Source organism: Cottoperca gobio, chromosome 13, assembly GCF_900634415.1.
Source record: "Cottoperca gobio chromosome 13, fCotGob3.1, whole genome shotgun sequence".
Classification (NCBI taxonomy): domain Eukaryota; kingdom Metazoa; phylum Chordata; class Actinopteri; order Perciformes; family Bovichtidae; genus Cottoperca; species Cottoperca gobio.
The window spans coordinates 23,001,492-23,021,099 of NC_041367.1; the positions used below are offsets into that span (position 1 = coordinate 23,001,492).

The window sequence follows — 19,608 nt, forward strand, 5'->3', positions numbered from 1 at the left end:
AAAAGCTGAAGACGAGAGTTTGGATAAGTGGGAGACAATGTATATATTTATAAAGCTTTAACTTGCTAATTGATATGTAACATTATCTAATAAAGATAATGTTGAAAAGGGACATGAACAAACACAAAACACTCTTTCATGTTAGAAGTGAGCAAATGATGTTGAAACAGACGAACGGTCACAGATGACACCACTCATGTGTTCACATGTAACACTAGTCTCGTCTCAGAGAACAGATTAGTGCGTTAAGTACGGTAAGTAAAACCTCCACTGAAGATCATGGACAAAGAAAAGCGATCAACTGCCGCATGGTGCACACTGGCCACAATACTGTAAGTGCATCAGCCACAGTTTGCATGTTAACACAACCTTTAATGCAACTGCACAAATTAAAGTGACAAAACTGGTCTTACTCATTCTAAAATGTTACTTAAATCACAGGATGAATTATTTATTTTCTGTTCAAATGGAACTTCTGAAGAGAATTCATTTTGTGCTCCAAATAAATCACTCAGATGAAAATAATCATCTTTAATGGCCACTGGGGCATGAAGACGCCTTTTATTAAAGGTCAATATATCAGAGCTCGCAAGCCTCAAACCTTTGCTATAACAAAGCATATTAAAACACACATGCTGTCTGCTTGTTCCTCTTATCTGAAGAAGTAATGCCACGTTTCCCAGAGTAACTATGTATGGTTATTATGATAGTAAGATATAAAGATTTGAAGGCAGGTGTTAGAGGGATGTGGAGTGACATGTTTTGGCACAGATGACCAAGTAATAATGATGGGGGGTTGATGGTGAGGGGGAGGGTTGGGGGATATGACAACAATGACAAATTAAGATTAACAGGTCAAAATGACAGTGGTCGATGATGCCAGTCAAGTTGTTGTGAGTCGTTGTGTCATGCCCCACGCCAAGAGTGTTGGAGTCTTTAGAGTGGACTGCAGACTGGAGTTTGGGTGTCTGGCAATTGCACCCAGACAGACTCCAAAGCTTTACGTGCAATATGGTGTCTGTCAAATTCACAACGGAACAGCAGGAACTTGAAACGCATCATGCGAGTGTCCGAAAAACAGTGAAGGGTGGACCAAAGTGTGTCCTAAAGCCCATGCGGCAGATGGGGGCAGAGATGTGTGTCCGTCCTGTGGGCTTAGTCAGATTCACACTGATCCAGATGGTCAAATGTTGAGGCTATTTCACAAACAAGTCTATTATCGAGGCGTAATGTCAGATGGGAGTATTCACTGAAATCTAAAATTGCAACACAAGAGAAAACAGAACTGCATAAATCTAAGTATTCTTCTTTGTTCCGTAAGATCTGGACTTATTTATCTGGTATTTTGCACATTTATTGTCAAAGCAAAAAAGAGACATTTGCATAAAGAAGCACATGAGCAGAGCCAAGGACGTATTTATGGATGTGTAAGAGATACTTGACCTAACATACCTAAGTGTATATGGATGATTCAGACAGGGAGCATGCCACCCCACTGTGGCCCCAACTTAAAATACTTTCTTGCGACTTCATGTAACTAATTCTGAGCACTTTCATAGCTGACAAATTGGCTTTATTTGAAGAAATAGACTTCAACAATAACTGCACTCATATCTACAATCTTGTAATTGCTTAATTTAGCAACTCGGGAAATATACATTTGTGTCTTCTGGTTCATAAAATCCACAAGGAAACGTGTTGTTTTTCATCCAAAAAGCAAAAAGATTGGACCAAGATGAGCAGATAACTCAGATTTGAAAGTACCATTGAGTTTGGAAAGTTACAGTTTAAGCGGAATCTACCAGTCAATCAAGGTTAATCTTTTTAATCTGACAAATCACAGCGATAATCTCAACAGTGTTTGACATCTAAATATCTAATGGAGCAAAAGGACTAAACTGTTTTAACGGAGACAAGAGTAGTGGCAGTTAAATGAACAGTCACAGAGAACTAAAATGATAATAAACCAGGTATTTTATAAAACTAAAAGAAATTAAATTAATACATTTAACCAAAATAACAATAAGGAATTGAGAATAAATAGCAGCATGTGTCATTTTTAGGTTTTTAGTCAACATTAGCTAGACAGGTTTCCATTATAAATTAAAAACAATAAATCACGTACTGCTCCTCTACTTTACTACCAGATTATTAAATAAATGATTTATAAATACATAATGCATTTAATTTGTAACAGCAAACAAAGTTACATAAACATATTTAAACGCTGACACTTATGTCTATAGCTATATGCACAGATTCACACTTTTCCATGAAAAAAAAATCAATGCATTAACGTCATATTTATTCAATACCGACTGACCACATGCATTTAATAGATACAATGTGGCAGAGGCATCTCTGGTCTGTAAAGCAAATTGTTTATATAAAAAAAGAAATAAAGCAGCTTAGGGATTTACAAATCAATGAGGCCAGAAAACCCGGCTGAGTTATTCCTAGAAGCTGTGACACTTTGTGCTGCGCCTCTATTCTGTTACCACTGTAAATCGGATTATGGAGGCGAGGGACTGGTTATTGATTTTAATATGCCTCCTGGCACAGGATATATCCAATTTGTAGAAGTTAGAGGTACAAGTAACAAACAACAAGGAAAACAGTAGTTACTCTGCTGACCCACCCTGATTCCAACACAAAACTCTTGTGCAGATCGAACTCAGAAAAACACATTCAAATGAGTCTCTCTGTGGCCCGTTGCTCAGTATCGTCTGGGTCGGGCCTTGTTCTACCTTCACAGCAACAACACATTTTCAAATCCTTTTTGGAAACAGCGCAAACTACAACTGGGAATAAGTTGAGTTATCGAACATCACTGGCAGACTTCTTGTTTTAAGGCACAGGGCTGGTGATATTCTAGATTCACATCCTGAAAAGACCAAAATGGACAATGAATGTATCTACTGATAAGTATTGTGTGTGTATCCAATGCCTGATATATCCTTTTTCTCTGCGCCATAATGCTCCATTGTTGAGGAAGAAGTCACGCCATTGTGATTTCCCCTGCCGCCAGAGTCTCACAAACAGAAGGTGGCATATAGTGTACAGCAGGAGTGTACTGTCATGTACTGCCAGGGGTACATAAATAAACCATATGGCAGGGTTGTGCATTATGCTTCCCACAAACTAGAAATCTTCTAAGCAAAAGAAAAGATGAGACACATGTGCTGGTCTCCTTGAATATCAAGATTGTTTGCACCACACAATGTCTCATCACACATGTACTTGCAGATTTCACACATAGCGATCAACAGACTTTAAAGGTTGATATCAACTAGACAGTGAAGCTGGACGGTCGCGGGTTCATGCACACACACTGAAAACATTTTCAATATGGTCCTCCCACACAAGCTCGTTTTTCAGAACTTGTGTTTCCTGTTTCATAGATACTGTTTATCTGAAGGTGTCCGGATGTAATCCCAAATGAAGCAGCACCAGCAGTATTCAGAACACAGTTTCAGACTGAAACAATGAAATGGGTTAAACATGTGTTTGCAGGTGAAAGGGTTACCAAGTTATTCAACCAGTCGTTGCAACCCTTCTCCCAGCCAGGCTCAACGGTTTTACAATGAACAGATGTTTCCATGAGTGATGGGAATTTTAATCTATGCGATTAACATTTCTTTTAGCCAACTACCTGAGATTTAGGAGTTCCAGAAAGCCCGACAAACAAGGTCAGCAGTCACACAGAAGTGAGCAAGAGAGTGAAAAACTGCAACGTGATGTAATGATTGTTAATGTGCTCTGAGCAGATATCAGAGTCTCCCGTGAATGAGTCAAATAATTCACACTCAAACATATACATCTGTAGAAATACAAACAATTAGGGACTATGATAATATTTTAGGAAATATTTTGAGTCCTTAAATGTACTCAGTTAAAATGCAATAACCAAATGGCTGAACAAAATATAGTTAGATAATTGAAGAATGAGATTTTTCACTTTTTAGATATGAAACATCTAATAATCCCAGACTTAATTTACGTAATTTACTCATATACTCAGCCATTCTTGAAACGTTTCATTCACAAGTCACTCACACGTGGTTATCCTATCTGTCCCCTGGTGGCTGCTTGCTGGAGTATAATGTCCACAGACAACCATCACTGAGCTAGCATTAATCCAACTGTTTCCTCCCAGTTTAGTGTAAAACTAAACCCAGGCGCATATATAATACTTTTTCTGACCCAGAAGTCTTTAAGAAAAAGTGTCAAAGTGCAAATGAGTGTTACTGTTATTTGGACTAAATGCCATTGTGTATGTGCACATTGAGCACGTACGTTTTCACATTTATCCACATTCATTAAGTTTACCTGATCTTGAGCCATGTCTAGAGGGCACTGGATCTCTGCTGCAATTAAAGCTGCAGACAGAACGGGGCTTAGTGACAAACAGCCTTTGCACTGCAGAAATCTGCTCACAGAGCCCTCTTTAGGATTCCAGATGGCATTATATGCTGCATGAATGAAAAGCAGTGGGAAAGCATGTAACCTCACCTACTTCAGAGGAGAAAATGTGCCATAAAAGGATCAAAGTGAAAGGTTAACATGTTCATATGAATGTTAAGGTCTGTTTTAAAGCCCCAGTGTATTCATCTGTCCAAATTCTTATCATTTACATAATTTAGCAGTATGTTTAATGGTCATTTCTAATTACATAGTGGGTGCGAGGGCACATGTGACATGTATTGCAGAACTTTATTTGACAGTACTACAAGTACTAGACAGAGAATAGTCTTGGCTTCGGCGACGCTGGTGTGTGTGTGTGTGGGGGGGGGGGTGTAGGGCTGCAACAACAATACATTTCTCCGTTCTCGGCTGAGATGCAAAACGTGCCTTTTAATTTATGACATTAACTTTTAAGGAAGGAATATAGTTATTCTACACTATTCTTGTTTGTATAGTTTTTCAATGCATGTTTGTAATCCCGGGGGTTTGGTTGAACGAGGTCCTGACAATGCTTTTGCATTACTGCTTGTGACAATTCTTTGTTATCATGGATAAATTATAGACCTACATAAATGCTCAAAATAAAAGGGCTCCGAGTACGAGACAAAACTTTAAAGTGCTACAAACAGAAGTGCAGAAACGGTATACTAGCTCCAACAAATACAGGATTTGAGATTCATATTTATAAAATGTCTATTAATTGACCTATAATTTCTTTATTGTCATTTCTCAGTACTCGCGTATATTGAAAGGAAATTTAGTTGAATTTAACCGATCCTGAGCAGTGGGCAGCCGCAGTGACCACCAGAGAACCAATTCTAATTCTGCCACCTATTAACAAACTACTTACAGCATTCAGGTGATTTTCAGGCTGGTTGTGCCACTGTGGTAGGCCAGTTTCAAATCGCATTTTTGGCACACTGCCTTTGTCTCGTCATGTCTTTTGTCTTCCCTTTACAGGGTGAAGTGAAGCGTGCTGTTCACTGACTGCTGTGAGTGATGGGGATTTCAGGCGCCCAATATGAGATCAAATCAACACTCATAAAAGGAAATGTAGTTATACTGTAAATGTTGGTTCCAACGCATTCATTCATATTAGACTATGCTCAAGCAAGGTGTTACTTTTATTGCCTCAGTCAGCATTAATATAGGCCATGAACGTCATAAGACTGTTCTGAGAAATCCAACTGCACGGGTGTGAAGCAGAGCGTTTTACTGTGCAGTCAAACGGATTTTCAGCACCTTCAGCAAAGGCTTTCAGCCATGTGAGTGTTAGACACTCAACACAGAAATTACAGACACAAAAATTACAGACATGAGCACCATCATGAATATTTTAGGGACAACATCTGACAGAGACCTGGTGTTTAGCTGACAGACTGGGCTATAAAATGTCAATCTACTGGCTCAACTACACACCTCCAAGACAAAAAAAAAAAGAATCTAAAAAAAGCAGGTAATTAAAGGGATAGTTCGCATTATTTGAAGTGGGGTTGTATGAGGTACCTACAGTATCCATAGTTAGTGTATTACCTGCAGTAAATCGATATGCAAGAGAAAGTATAATCAGAAATGTAAGAATATTTTTACCAAAGCAGAATAACCTTTACTTGCCGAGATTAATGGACATTACACTCAAGCTCTCTGAGCTTTAAGGGAAGAGATAAGTGCATCTCTGAAACATAAGCCATTGTTCTACTCGTCTTCAAAAGACAGTGAAGTCGTCAATTAAAAGTGAATTCATTCGTTATCCACAAGTTCTTAAAAAGGAGCACAGTTACAATGCACGGAAACACAAATGGGAATGGGGAGTATTTAGCACAGAAGAGGGCACAACAAGGTGTGAATCATTTATTGCCTTTTCCAGGCATGGTAGGTGCAATGCTCAGCCGCTGCCAGTGACACGCTTAAGTGGGCCAAATCTTTCTGCCAATTGAGACAATGTGCTGAAACAACTAGATAAAAGCAGTGAACTGTAGTCTTTCTTGCACTTTTACACTTCCCCTCTCTTCCCTCGTACTATCTCCACATCTTTCACCTCCTCTGCATCCGGCTTCTCTCCATCTCCTTCCCTGTGTCCCTGGTGTCAGTGAGCTGTGTGGCGACACATCGCAGCTCCTCTAGTGCCTGCTGAATTATGGAAGGGGTTTGGAGGCGACGGCATTAATGAAACATGGAGCCAGGAGCCACATTTTTGCGGTGGCGAGGGGAGACGTGTTGTTGCGGCGTAAATTATTTAGCCCCAAAATATCACAGTAACCATCACGCCAAGACTAGTGGCAAAAAGCCACCTGCCACCTCTGGCCTGCCACTCTTCCCTTGTCGTCTGCTCTACACATCCCAGCCACACTGGTGGTGACAACAGAACACTGCAGAAACACAACCTGCTGCAGAGAGCAGACGAGTCACTTATAGGGCTTCCTTTTCCTCTTTAAAAAAGTATTAAACGGAGTAGAATATTAAGTGTATATTTGAAGACATTTTCATGTCACATACATATATACATCTAGATAGATCTATCTATCTATCTATATAGATCTCTATCTATCTATATCTCTATCTATCTATCTATATATCTATCTATATATATCTAGACTATGCAGATTTATAATAACAGATATATATTCCTTCTACACTCAGTGTAAAAAATACAGTATTATTATTTTTGTATAAAATTATCACTCCTCTACAACCGATTGTGTAGCAAGTGAAATCAGTCAGATATCTTGTGAGAGGATGTCAATCAAATGCATTGACAATAAAAAATGTCATTATTATTGGCCACATGGCACAACAAAATCACGTTCTAATAATCGAAGTGCGGGTGTCCATTTAGCATTCTCTGTCAGAAAAACGCTGGCAGTGAGTTGGGGAGCGCTTCATCAAAAAGGTGCTCCTGCTGCGCATGGGTTTCGTTTCTGTGACAACAATATCTGACAACATATAACCACTCTAACCCCCGGTTTATACGTTTCATTGGATTTCTTCACAATAAGAAAAATAAAGAATATCACCAGCCTTATCCTTGAAAACAAAATGTGTTACAGTATTACATAAACAGTGTAAAAAGTCAGTTTCACTTGCCAAATGCCAAAATTTAGAAAATGTATTAATCATTTAAGTTATGCATCAAGAAAAAACATCAAAGGTTGGTGGCAGTTGTTTTCGGTTTTGTGTCATTTCTAATTTGAGTATCTTTGTGTTGTGGGTTTGGACTGATGGTCGGACAAAACTTTTTTTCAATATTATAAAAAGAAATGACATTCTACATTTGTTCCTATATAATCTCTAAAGTTTCCATATTATGTTTAATTATATGTCAAACACACTGACAGCCACAAATTGCAACTATGTTTGAAAGAGGCATCAGAACAAGGAGATGTCTGAGGCTACGTTTGACCCGTTAACTCTGAAACTCTAGGCCTCCCAAAAAAGCTCCAGCTTAGTCACACAGCAGTAATCCTGAAGTTTCCACTGTAAAATTTCACATAAAACATCAGCTCTAAAGAAAATCAGCAGGGATATGCTACACTGGGCAAATTGACCCATGAATCTAATATGCTCCCAAACACAGACATAAACAGTCTCCCTTTGAGATACCAGTACTTATGGAGCTGTGTGATTGGTGCTTCAGATACCTCTGTGCTGAGTGTGTTCACCCTACAGTCCGATTTGACATTGACTTGACACGCGCTCAGCAGAGCCCAGGCGCCAGCGCTGGGTGCGTCTCTACACAGACAGCGAGGCGACATCACCTAATGGCCCGTGCTCCTTTAAAAGCATCTTGTATTCCCCAACATCTTTTCACCTCTACAAAACCCTGCATTTTTTTTAATAAACCATCAGTCCCCTTCTCCAATAGAGCAATGGTCCCTTCCTTTGGCGGCTGGGACCAGACGGCAGGGCCTGCTGTGGTTTTAATGAGCATTAACTGGGGGGCTGTTGAGGCTAAAGTGCTACAAAACCACAGCACTGGAGCAGGCTCTCTGGGAAAGTGTGACCATGATTACAGGCATACTTTGTGCGTCTGTGTATCTTAAAAAAGAAATGCATTGAGCTATGTGCTAATGTGCAACATTCTCTTGAGTTTATTTGAATTAAGTTGACTGCTGTGGACCAATGCCATTGCTGGGAAATAACAGTAGCTACAGAAACATAAGTACAGTTCATTTCCCAACACAGAAATACATGTTGAGAACAAGAGTATTTTTGATTGATTTTATTACAAAGTGTACTACTTGTGTTTTCATTCTACCTGCTTTTAGAAGATAATGAAATGTAACTAAACAGTGCCAATGCATCCTGCAGGGGGTCCTTTTGACTTTGTGTGCTTATGTACGTGATGGCAGAGAACGAGCCTTGAGGTACAACTCCTCGACCCTGCAGGCCTGTGCTTCACTGCTCTCTCTGTCCATCACTGAGCCCGCTGTGTATGAAGGGCTGATGGTAAGGGGTGCAACGGATCACAAAACTCACGGTTCAGATCATATAATGGTTTTGAGTCACAGATCAGATTATTCTTCGGATCAGCAAAAAAAAAAGAAAAAGGTAAACAAGGCACAAAAAGATAATTTTCCACTTGCCTGAAGTGCAAACCAACAAACATTCTTGATGTTATCTTTTTACCTGGTTATTGTCATCTATAGTGGTTATTTACACATCAACATATAATTCCAATGATTAGGAAATAAATTATTTTTTTATTTTTTTTTTACATTTTACACATCATGATAACGTTATAATTTACCTTCGCCTTTGATCGGCAGTGCAACTTTATTTCACACTATGATGGCTGTGTAATTAAACTGTGGGGGGATCCGTACGGATCAACTGTGGCCTGTTCCACCACTACCGATAGTCATCACGAGACACACTGAACAGGGACGTCTGAAGATCACCAATCCTCACACACACACACACACACACACACACACACACACACACACACACACACACACACACACACACACCAGGGAAGACGGGACTCAGTGGCACCAACAAGGCCTCCACGGGCTCCAATTAATACCCCAGCCCTTCATATCCCCTCATCTCCTCATCTTTAAGAGCTGACTGCAGATTAAATATTAATGCATCAGCATTGAGAGAGAGATAGTAGACTCCTACATGGCTATCAATAATATTTTTAAAAAAACATCCCACAGCTCATAGTCGCTCCTTGGCTGGCATCACAGGCTGAGAAAAGGGAAGGTAAAAGGAGTAAAGAACTAGACCCAGAGTCTTAGCTTTCCCTCACAGTTTGGATATGGGTGTCATCACAAATGCAACTGGATAGCAAGCAAACACGGACAGAGAAGAGAAATCAAACCAATGATCACTGAATGTGACACGTTGAAATACAAGTTGAACACGAACCACACAAATATGCCAAAGGCAAAAACTAAATTTGCCAAGGGCAAAACACAACTGTGAAGGTCTACCGTCTGATAACTCATCACAGCATCGTATCGTCAGTGATGCCTGGCTTCCATGATACAGTGAACTTCCAGTTGTAACAGCATTAGAGGCCCTTCAGAAGTTGCCTTAAACTAAATCATGAGCAAATAAAAACCTCATGTAGACAGAGTTTTAGGAAAAGTAGACAAGGATTTGTTGCTGTACACTGCTGTAATTTCAAATTTGCAAAATGTAAGAGTTTAAATTATACGTATATTTATAGAAACACTGTTTATGACGTCTCCAGGAACCATCACCTTACCGTGGTGGAGAGGTTTGTGTGACCCTATGAACCTGAGAGCTATGTTGTCTGGAGCCTTGTGCCCCTGGTAGGGTCTCCCAAGGCAAATAGGTCTCAGGCGAGGGGCCAGACTAAGAATGCTTCAAAATGACCTCATGAAAAAAAGGGAGAGAAGGAGAGACCCTGCCCGGAGGAAGCCCGGGGCCCCCGTCTGGAGCCAGGCCCAGAGGGAGGACCCGACAGCGAGCGCCTGGTGGCTGGATTTGCCACGGAGCCCGGTCCGGCACAGCCCGAAAAGCTACATGGTGCCTCCCATCCATCCATCCTGTGGGCCCACCACTCACAGGAAGAACCGCTGGGGGTCGGGTGCGCTGTCACACGGGTGGCAGTGACGGACCAGACCCGGGCAGCAGAGGCTGGCTCTGGGGACGTGGAACGTCACCTCTCTGTGGGGGAAGGAGCCGGAACTAGTGCGGGAGGTGGAGCGCTACCAGTTGGATCTGGTGTGGCTTACCTCCACGCACAGTCTTGGCTCTGGAACCGTATTCCTGGATAGGGGTTGGACTCTATTCTTCTCCGGAGTTGCCCAAGGTGTGAGGCGTCGGGCGGGGTGGGGATACTCACAAGCCCCCGGCTGAGCGCCGCTACGTTGGAGTTCACCCCAGTGGACGAGAGAGTCACCTTCCTACGCCTTCGGGTTATGGGGGGGGAAAACTCTGACTGTTGTTTGTGCCTATGCCCCAAACCGCAGTTTGGAGTATTCGGCCTTCTTGGAGACCCTGAATGGAGCCCTGCAGGGGGCTCCAGTAGGGGACTCCGTAGTCTTGCTGGGAGACTTTAACGTGCACGTGGGAAACGATGGAGACACCTGGAGAGGCGTGATTGGGAGGAAGGGCCTCCCTGATCTAAACCCGAATGGTCGTTTGTTGTTGGACTTCTGTGCTAGTCATGGAATGGCCATAACAAACACCATGTTCGAACATAAGGATGCTCATAAGTGTACGTGGTACCAGAGCACCCTAGGCCAAAGGTCAATGATTGATTTTGTGATCGTATCATCTGATCTGAGGATCTGAGCATGTTTTGGACACTCGGGTGAAGAGAGGGGCGGAGCTGTCAACTGATCACCATCTGATGATGAGTTGGATCAAGGGGTGGGGGAAGACTCTGGACAGACCTGGTAAGCCCTGCCTTGGCAGAGGCAAAGCAGCGGGTGTGGATAAAGTTCGGAGAAGCTATGGAGAAGGATTTTTGGTCGGCACCAAGGTGCTTCTGGAAAACCGTCCGGAACCTCAGGATGGGGAAGCGGGGAACCATCCAAGCTGTGTACAGCAAGGGTGACCCTGCTGACTTCGACTGAGAAGGTTATTGGGCGGTGGAAGGAGCACTTTGAGGAACTCCTGAATCCGACTAACACGCCCTCTATGGTAGAGGAAGAGCTGGAAGCTGATGGGGGACCATCGTCAATTTCCCTGTTGGAAGTCACTAAGGTAGTCAAACAACTCCACAGTGGCAAAGCCGCAGGGGTTGATGAGATCAGTCCAGAAATGCTGAAGACTTTGGGTGTTGAGGGGCTGTCTTGGCTGACACGCCTCGTCAACACTCTTCACTCTCGCAAGGATCCTGGAGAGTATGGCTGCAGAGCGGTCCTCAGGGCCTTCAGAGACGTGACACTTTGGACTACCAGCAGTGAGCCCGAGTTGTCTGAAATTGATGGCTGATGTGTTGCACACTGGCAGCGGCGGGAAGTTGTTCTAAATCTGTCGTTTCTCAGAAAACCTAGATGTTCAGATTCACAACAGCACGTCGTAGTGCACCTGAGAAATGAAGTCAGAACAGTAAAGATTTGACTTGTATAATCCAGCCGTGGTAAATGAATTGAAACAAGGATTTCTCAGAAAGTACCATGTGCTACAGGAAGTAGTTCCTTCTCACACACAGAACAGTAGAGTCCCAAAGAGCAAGGCTTGAGGTCTTTGACTCTCTGAAAGTAGAACAAAAAAAATCTAGCTTTGTTGTTTTTGTTTAAATTATTATCTGCATATCTAAAATATCTAAATATTAAGACTGATGAGAAATACTTTATCCATTCATTGTGATTTGCTAGACACCACTTGACTCTTACCTTTATTTTAGGAGAGGTCTTGTTAAATCTCCTGCGCTTCTGCTTGCAAGATCTTTGTACTTTTATAGCTTTGTTGAAAAAATGTAATTACAATTTTAGTTTATATAAAGTAGCTGCATATCAAGAAACAACACTATGTAATGTATGTGGATGAAAGGTAGTAGATTAGAAATAAACATGTTTTACACCATAAAACCTGTGAAGTAGTCCCCCTTATCAGGAAGCTGATTTAATGTCACTGTGGACATTTATGTCTATGCTCCCTGACTATCTGGAAGTCCTTACATGTCACAACCTAGACACTAGACCTAACGAAATAAAAGTTTCTTTCTAAGCTGCCCTTGAAAAACAAGGAGGTACAAGGATGCAACTGTGACATTGGGCAAGGGAGATAACACATGATGACCACGACTGCATTTCTTCCTAAATATTAGTGATGCTGGTTATAAGAAAAACAGAATACAGCGCAAATGTTAAAACACTGTTTCCATTCATTTCCCTCAGCAGTTTTTAAACGTGGTCTTGAAAGCAGCAATATGGTGGTGCACTGTATGGTAGTTATCCATTGCAGTTTACAGTTCTGGTTTGTAGGACTCCACATCAAAGCCCCTTTTGATTAGTTTTCCAAGAACCTGGGAATCTAGAAACTTTATTTTTGAAAACCAGGTTATAATTTTCTGGTTTTTAGGTCACAATTCCCTCTCTAATATCTGTTTTATATCCTTCTAACAACTGTAAAGTCGAGTATGTTTCTCCAAAAACTACATTATAGTAACATTCTACATTACCTTGGCAGTATGATTGCATATGATTTTAAGATATTAGTTTACCTTTTGGTTTGGTGACTTCCTGGACCATCCAGTGCTGGAGTAGTAGGACTACATCCTGCTGCTACAATTTCTCCTGTGTCTTCTTGTTTGGGAGTGACAAGGAGAAACTCAGTCCTTGTGGAACTACCAGGTGTGCTCGACACTTTTTTAAGAGCTTTGCACTCAGTCACATCCACAGAGGACTTTCTGGACTCAGTGTCATTTACACTTGGTTTCAAGATGAGTTCTGTGTGTTGGCAGGTAATGCAGCCATCATCCTGAACCTCTGGGAAGAAATGAGCCTGATAAGCATTCGCTTGAACTATGTCTTTTTTTGAGCTGCATCCTCTGACAGGTTTGGCTCTGGACGGTCTGATCTTCAAACCCACGGGCATCATCTTTAACTCATGATCTGCCCTGGCCTCGTCAGTCGTCCTCTAGCTGCTCCGGGTCTCAGTCTGCTGAAGACTGGCTCTCCCTACACGCTTGGCTTCATAGCCTCCACCTGTCAATAACATTTAGTCACATTTGCAAATAGATGGAGATTGTACATCTGGCAGTCATGTTTTCCTGAGCTGGAATAAACAGAAATGTTGTTGGTCAGATCAGAGTAACTGTTGTTTATTCCTCAACTCTGCATTGGGCAGCATTACAGAGCAGCAACACACAACGGGCCTGGGAGTACGCCCATCCGGTCTACATGTGTTTTGTGGATCTGGAGAAGGCGTATGACCGTGTCCCCCGGGTGAAACTGTGGGAGGTGCTGCGGGAGTATGGGGTGAGTGGGTCACTTCTGAGGGCCATCCAATCCCTGTATGCCCAAAGCGAGAGTTGTGTCCGCATACTCGGCAGTAAGTCGGACTCGTTCCCAGTGAATGTTGGCCTCCGCCAGGGCTGTACTTTATCACCAATCCTGTTTGTAATTTTCATGGACAGGATATCGAGGCGTAGTCATGGAGGAGAGGGGTTGCAGTTCGGTGGCCTGAGGATCTCATCGCTGCTCTTTGCAGATGATGTGGTCCTGATGGCGTCATCGGTCTGTGACCTTCAGCAGTCACTGGATCGGTTCGCAGCAGAGTGTGAAGCGGTTGGGATGAGCATCAGCACCTCAAAATCTGAGGCTATGGCTCTCAGCAGGAAACCGGTGGATTGCCTGGGAACGCCTCGGGATCCCCCAGTTGGAGATGGCGGATGTGGCCCGAAGAAGGGAAGTTTCGGGTTCCTTACTGGAGCTGCTGCCCCCGTGACCCGACCCCGGATAAGCGGTAGACGATGGATGGATGGATGTTTATGACATGTGGACACCCCCAAGAGGTCATAAAATAAATCTGAGGAGTTGCCAGATGATTAACCATATTCATATATAGGAAAGCAGAAAAAGCAATGTGTGCTTCATAAATAATATAAACATTGTTTTAGACATTTCTCTACTCTTTCCCTTTTTCCTTTGAATTACTGGAGAATGTTACCTCTAAAATCTGTTCAAATGCAAATTGGGGGGGGGGTGGTCACTCTTAGTTTAAACTGGTCATAGTTCCATGCATACTGCATTCACTGACAATGGGATAAAAGTAGGGAGTGCTTCATTTTAAGGGGTCATAAGCCAAAAAAGTTGGGAATTACTGTATTATAATATAAAAAGGTGATTTATTTAACTTAACATTTTTAACTCAAATGTATTACGTTTCCCACAGAAAGTATGTTCATTTACAAAATTGCTAATTGACCAAAGTTACACGTAACATGTGCAATGTGCACAAACACACAATGATAAATGAAATCCAATTGGCCCTGAGTAAGCTGATGTGACAACTGAGCTACAGTGGACATTAATTATTCATGAACAAAAACGCATAACAAACAAAGGGGGACAAAGTGTCTATGAGTGCGCTCTAAGAAGCGTCCTCATTAACTGAAAGAGGATACCGTTCCATGAGGATGACAGAATTTACCAAGTACTTGACAAGTACCTCTATTGATTAGTAGTAGTGGTCTATTGTACCATATGACACCACCAACAGCTGCTTCTTAGCAGTGGGATCTATTGGAATCCAGTTATGCTTTGAAAACTGTTACTTGTTTTGCAAGTTCAAGTTAATATAAATACCTTCAAACAACAAAAACACTGGACATGATTCCAATTTATGGTCTCTAGCTCCTCCCAGTGGTAACATGTGGAAGTTAATGTTCCAACTGCAAACGATCAACCACCACTTCAAGAAAATGTAATTAATCATTTTGAGAGTAAGTTTAGATGCATGCTGGGAGGGGGCAGTTGGCCTGCACAACCAAGAACAAGGCAACAGTAGATATTTAGTATCGATGACGAAATCCCCAATCCTGTAAATAAAACGTGTGTATACACTGAGTGATGCAAACATCTCTAATGTTAAATGCATGCCGTGTAGCACAATAGCCCTCCAACACATTACCACCTTGCTGAGAATGTTCAGTTTTTAGGATACTTTCTAGTGTTTTGTGTGCCATCATTTATGCTTTATTCTATATATTTTTTGTCTCCTTATCTTTCTAATTTGTTTCCTTCATTTGTTTCTACCCTGCCGAGGTCAGACACATTTACAACGCATTAATATTAATCAATTTGCGACGTCCCTGTGTGAGAAACGCTGTCTCCATTTCTGCTGGTGCTGGTGGCTTGTGTTTAAGTTTCCTCTGAAGCTTGCCTGCAGGTGGAGAGGAGCAGGACCATCTAACCTGATCTCCTGCACCTGGGCAGGTTGGGCAATAACACATACATTCAACACTGCAACCACCACCACCACAATAAAAACCTTTACAGGCTGGATCATGGTCCAAGTGTTTTATACAAATTACTTTTGTAGGACTTTGTGAACAGTTACCTAAAGATATGTGGAAATTAATAACCCTTGTCCCCAAAGGTTTTGAAACAGCTGGAACTAAGACTATATCTGATGCAAATTTGAGTCAAATCCTGAAATTTTAACATTTCTTTATACCTATACTGCACACCATAAATAGCTAACCAATGTAATTAAGTGCCAGAACCTGTAGTGCCGAGATGTATTAACAGTATCTAACAAGGCCCATGTGACACATTATTACATATCAAACTCTTAGTCCTTCAGACCAGTTATTTCATAGCATATGCGTTTCAGTTTTAGTAGAGTATGTCCAAGTGGTATATTTACCTTGTAAGAGGGCAAGAAGCAGAGCACACCCTTGGCCACGACCTGGCAAATATGGAGCAGCAGCGCACCCACCTCGTCCTGGAAGGCATACGTTTCAGTATGTTGGAAGGTGGCTAAGAGTTTTTTGCCTTGGGGTCCTGAACCAACAGTGCCCACCCATACCTGAAAAGAGGGCATTAGAAATCTTAAGTTCATATCACCAATAAACTTCATATAATAAATATATCTGGGCATTATTAAAGGCCCAAACAAAAACATCTCCGGGTATGAGCCTTTTTGAGTCATAAAAGTCATAAACGTTATTGCAAATTGTGATTGTCAAATGGTTAGACTGTGACACCTGCTGGACACAACTGGCACTGTGACAGATGTGTAGCGAAGAGGGTTAAAGTTTACAATTGTTTGATATGGCTTTAGCCGATAAACCTACGTTCTATCTGCTGAGACAGACACAGCTCTACTTATATCATGTGGACTGAGACTGATGGAGGTAATCACACATCTCTTTCTGAGATGTAGCTTTCAGGAAGCTTAGGGATTTCAATGAGTCCTGAGGTCACTGGAGGGAGGTTTTGAGTTCAAGACATAAGTCATATGATTGAATTAAACAGTCATGAATCGAGCAGCTAAATATTCATCATACAGTAACACATTGTTGCCAGAGGCTCAGTGACGGGGGTAAACCTACTGACCTGGGACTTGTTGATAACATGGTTGGCCTCCAGCTGGATGGAGAAATTCACTCCAAGTTCAGAGGAGAAGGAGCCCATGGGTGACAGGGTTCCTGATGTCAGCACAATGCAGTGCACCGACTTTCTCAAGTCAGAGAACGTCTGGGAGATACAAATACAGACAATGATAATAATCATTCATTCAGAATCATTAATAATAATAATAATAATAATAATAATAATAATAATAATAATAAGAATAATAAGAATAAGAATAAGAATAAGAATAAGAATAAGAATAAGAATAAGAATAAGAATAATAAGGGGGCTAAATGGAGATTGGAAACATTATAAATGGATTTTAACATCCGTTTTTATTTTTGTGACATTTTACCAGCACTTAGCAGGTTGACTACATTTCCGACCCTGTTAATATAGTTATGTTTGTAGCATTCAGTAATAGATCAGTGTGGCCTACATGGCGGGGTTTGCCATCTCAAACCTCTCACCACAGCAGGGTTGAGGCACCAGAAGCTGAGTGTAAGGACTTCTGTCTTGACTCGGACGCTCTGGCGTTGTCTGTGGCGTGGCCGAACAAAAAAGCCCTGTCCATCGGGGACATCAGGTGGGACCTTGTTCGTCCAACCATAGCTCTTCTGCAGAGCTATCCGGTAGTCTTCAGCAAACCTACAGACACACAGAGAACTGAGCGATCATTCAATTCTATACCTTGTACAATTGTTAATCGGAGGCACTGGCATGATTTAGGATTTTTTATTCTTTGGTTTGTCTGACCTGCAGTTGTCCTCAGAGGAGTACATGAAGCCCAGCACCATGAAGAGGTTTTTGAGAACAGTGGAGGTAGCTGAGCTGATTGTTGGAACCTGAACCATATCCTCTTTACCGTTGACCACACCAACACGCTCCTCTTTCTCCAACACTGCTGCCAAACATTGCTGTCACAAAGAAAGACAGTGGAAGACATATTTGTATGATATGAGAGGTGATATATTGAAATATCTAAATTGATAATCACATACCAACTCAAACTCCTCAGAAAGTTTGATGTTTTTAAATATTTTGAGGAACTTGAACCTCTTAACTAAATGAGGAAATATTAAGAACTTTTCATTTGTATTTAAAGTATTTAAAAGCTTACATGAGATTACAACAATGTGGTAATTTCATAGACTATTTATTTATGTTTTATAAATCTTTTTATTTTTTCGTTAGCGAGAAATGAAATGACTTATAATCGGGATAGAAGAATAAGACCAGCCCAGCGCTACAGGGACCACAACAGAAAATTGCAGATGAACATTTAATATCCAGGGATTCAAATTATAAACACTTCCGCTGACTTTCCCTGAAACAACTTAGCCGCAATTTAGCACATTGACCATACATGGTCCAGAACGGTGCACTTGGACGTGTGCACATGATCAGGATGGTACCACCTCTGCCTCATTGTGAGCCAGGAAAACCCTGACTGTTGGGGGCAGAGAAGCATTTAATATAAGTGTTACTGAAAGGCAGTGGCGCTTGATTTTGCAACTGCACCAGTTACTGCTCCTTTAAAAAGAGATCAATTTAGAAAATCTGGACCAACAACCACTGACAGACAGAAGGGAGTACATTGTCCACGATGTAGGAAGGATTCATGATTGTCACTTCCCTTTCTAATGTCCTCAGCATGCTTTGACGCTCCCACTAAGTCACTGAATGAAACGTTAAACAAAAACATGGAAATAGCAAGAGGAATTTTTCCTGTAAGAATAAACCTACATATCACTAACTAGCACTTTATGTGCTCGTTCTTCTTATGAAGCCTGATGCTAATTTCCAATTGGCGGATGTGCAATTTGGTCATTATCAGGAAGAAAACAACAAATACTTCAATTCATTGAACTATCTCTGGACATTTCCAGGCATTTCTGTGGTCAGTAAATATGGTTTTAAAGAGTGCTTTCCCATCCTGCACTGAGGTACTTGACTTGAGTCAATCGAAATCTGGGAGAGTTCAGTGCTTCACATTTTCACAACTTTGGCATCGACTTGGTGTTTCGTGGCATCCCTACTGTGATGTACCTTCAGAAGGCTAAAGGTGCCAGCAGTGATGCCCAGGTTGTGAAAGATGTCCAGTACATCCTTCCCATTCCAGACTTTACAGGAGCTCTCATATCCCCGTTCAGACATCAGGCTTTGGCTCTCCTGGATCCAGCTACATCATGGGCAAAAAGACATCCTTAGTAGATATCTACTCAAATTATAAGAACTAGAGATTAGGAAAATTAAGTCGCTGAATCACTAACTTGATCAGGCTATAGCAGAAGTTCCTGAGTTGCTCGTGTTGGGAGCGTCTGATGTTGTTGTTGACCATGCTGTCAAGCTCGTCCCTGGACATCAGCAGACTGTTGTGGTCTAAAGTGAAGCTGGCACTCTCTCTAGCACAGTCCTCAATGTTGTGGGCCTCGTCCAGCACCACAATCTGACCTGTTAGGTCGATCTCCATCTGGTAAAAACATAGATTTAAAGCAAGAGAGGAAGAAAAGAGAAGAGGTAGTGTTTAATCCCTAAACTCTACATATATCCTGGTCCTTTTTAAAGAACTAAACTTATCCTGTTACTCCCTTCCACTGCTACTTTCTTCCTCAATTGTTCTATAATTCTTAAC

At 41.6% G+C, this 19,608-nt stretch overlaps 1 protein-coding gene across 1 annotated transcript in view; it reads right to left on the bottom strand.

Annotated features, from left to right (window-relative positions):
- Positions 1–1,232: 1,232 nt before the first annotated feature.
- brip1 (BRCA1 interacting helicase 1) overlaps positions 1,233–19,608 on the bottom strand; it is a 39,409-nt gene continuing 21,033 nt past the window's right edge. Inside the window, 15 exon segments of the mRNA XM_029446567.1 lie at positions 1,233–1,256; positions 4,330–4,472; positions 9,903–9,922; positions 11,791–11,959; positions 11,962–11,976; positions 12,065–12,143; positions 12,285–12,371; positions 13,129–13,598; positions 15,801–15,822; positions 16,264–16,425; positions 16,956–17,096; positions 17,444–17,621; positions 17,730–17,890; positions 19,023–19,155; positions 19,247–19,446. Coding sequence (XP_029302427.1) covers positions 1,233–1,256; positions 4,330–4,472; positions 9,903–9,922; positions 11,791–11,959; positions 11,962–11,976; positions 12,065–12,143; positions 12,285–12,371; positions 13,129–13,598; positions 15,801–15,822; positions 16,264–16,425; positions 16,956–17,096; positions 17,444–17,621; positions 17,730–17,890; positions 19,023–19,155; positions 19,247–19,446 — 2,004 coding nt within the window.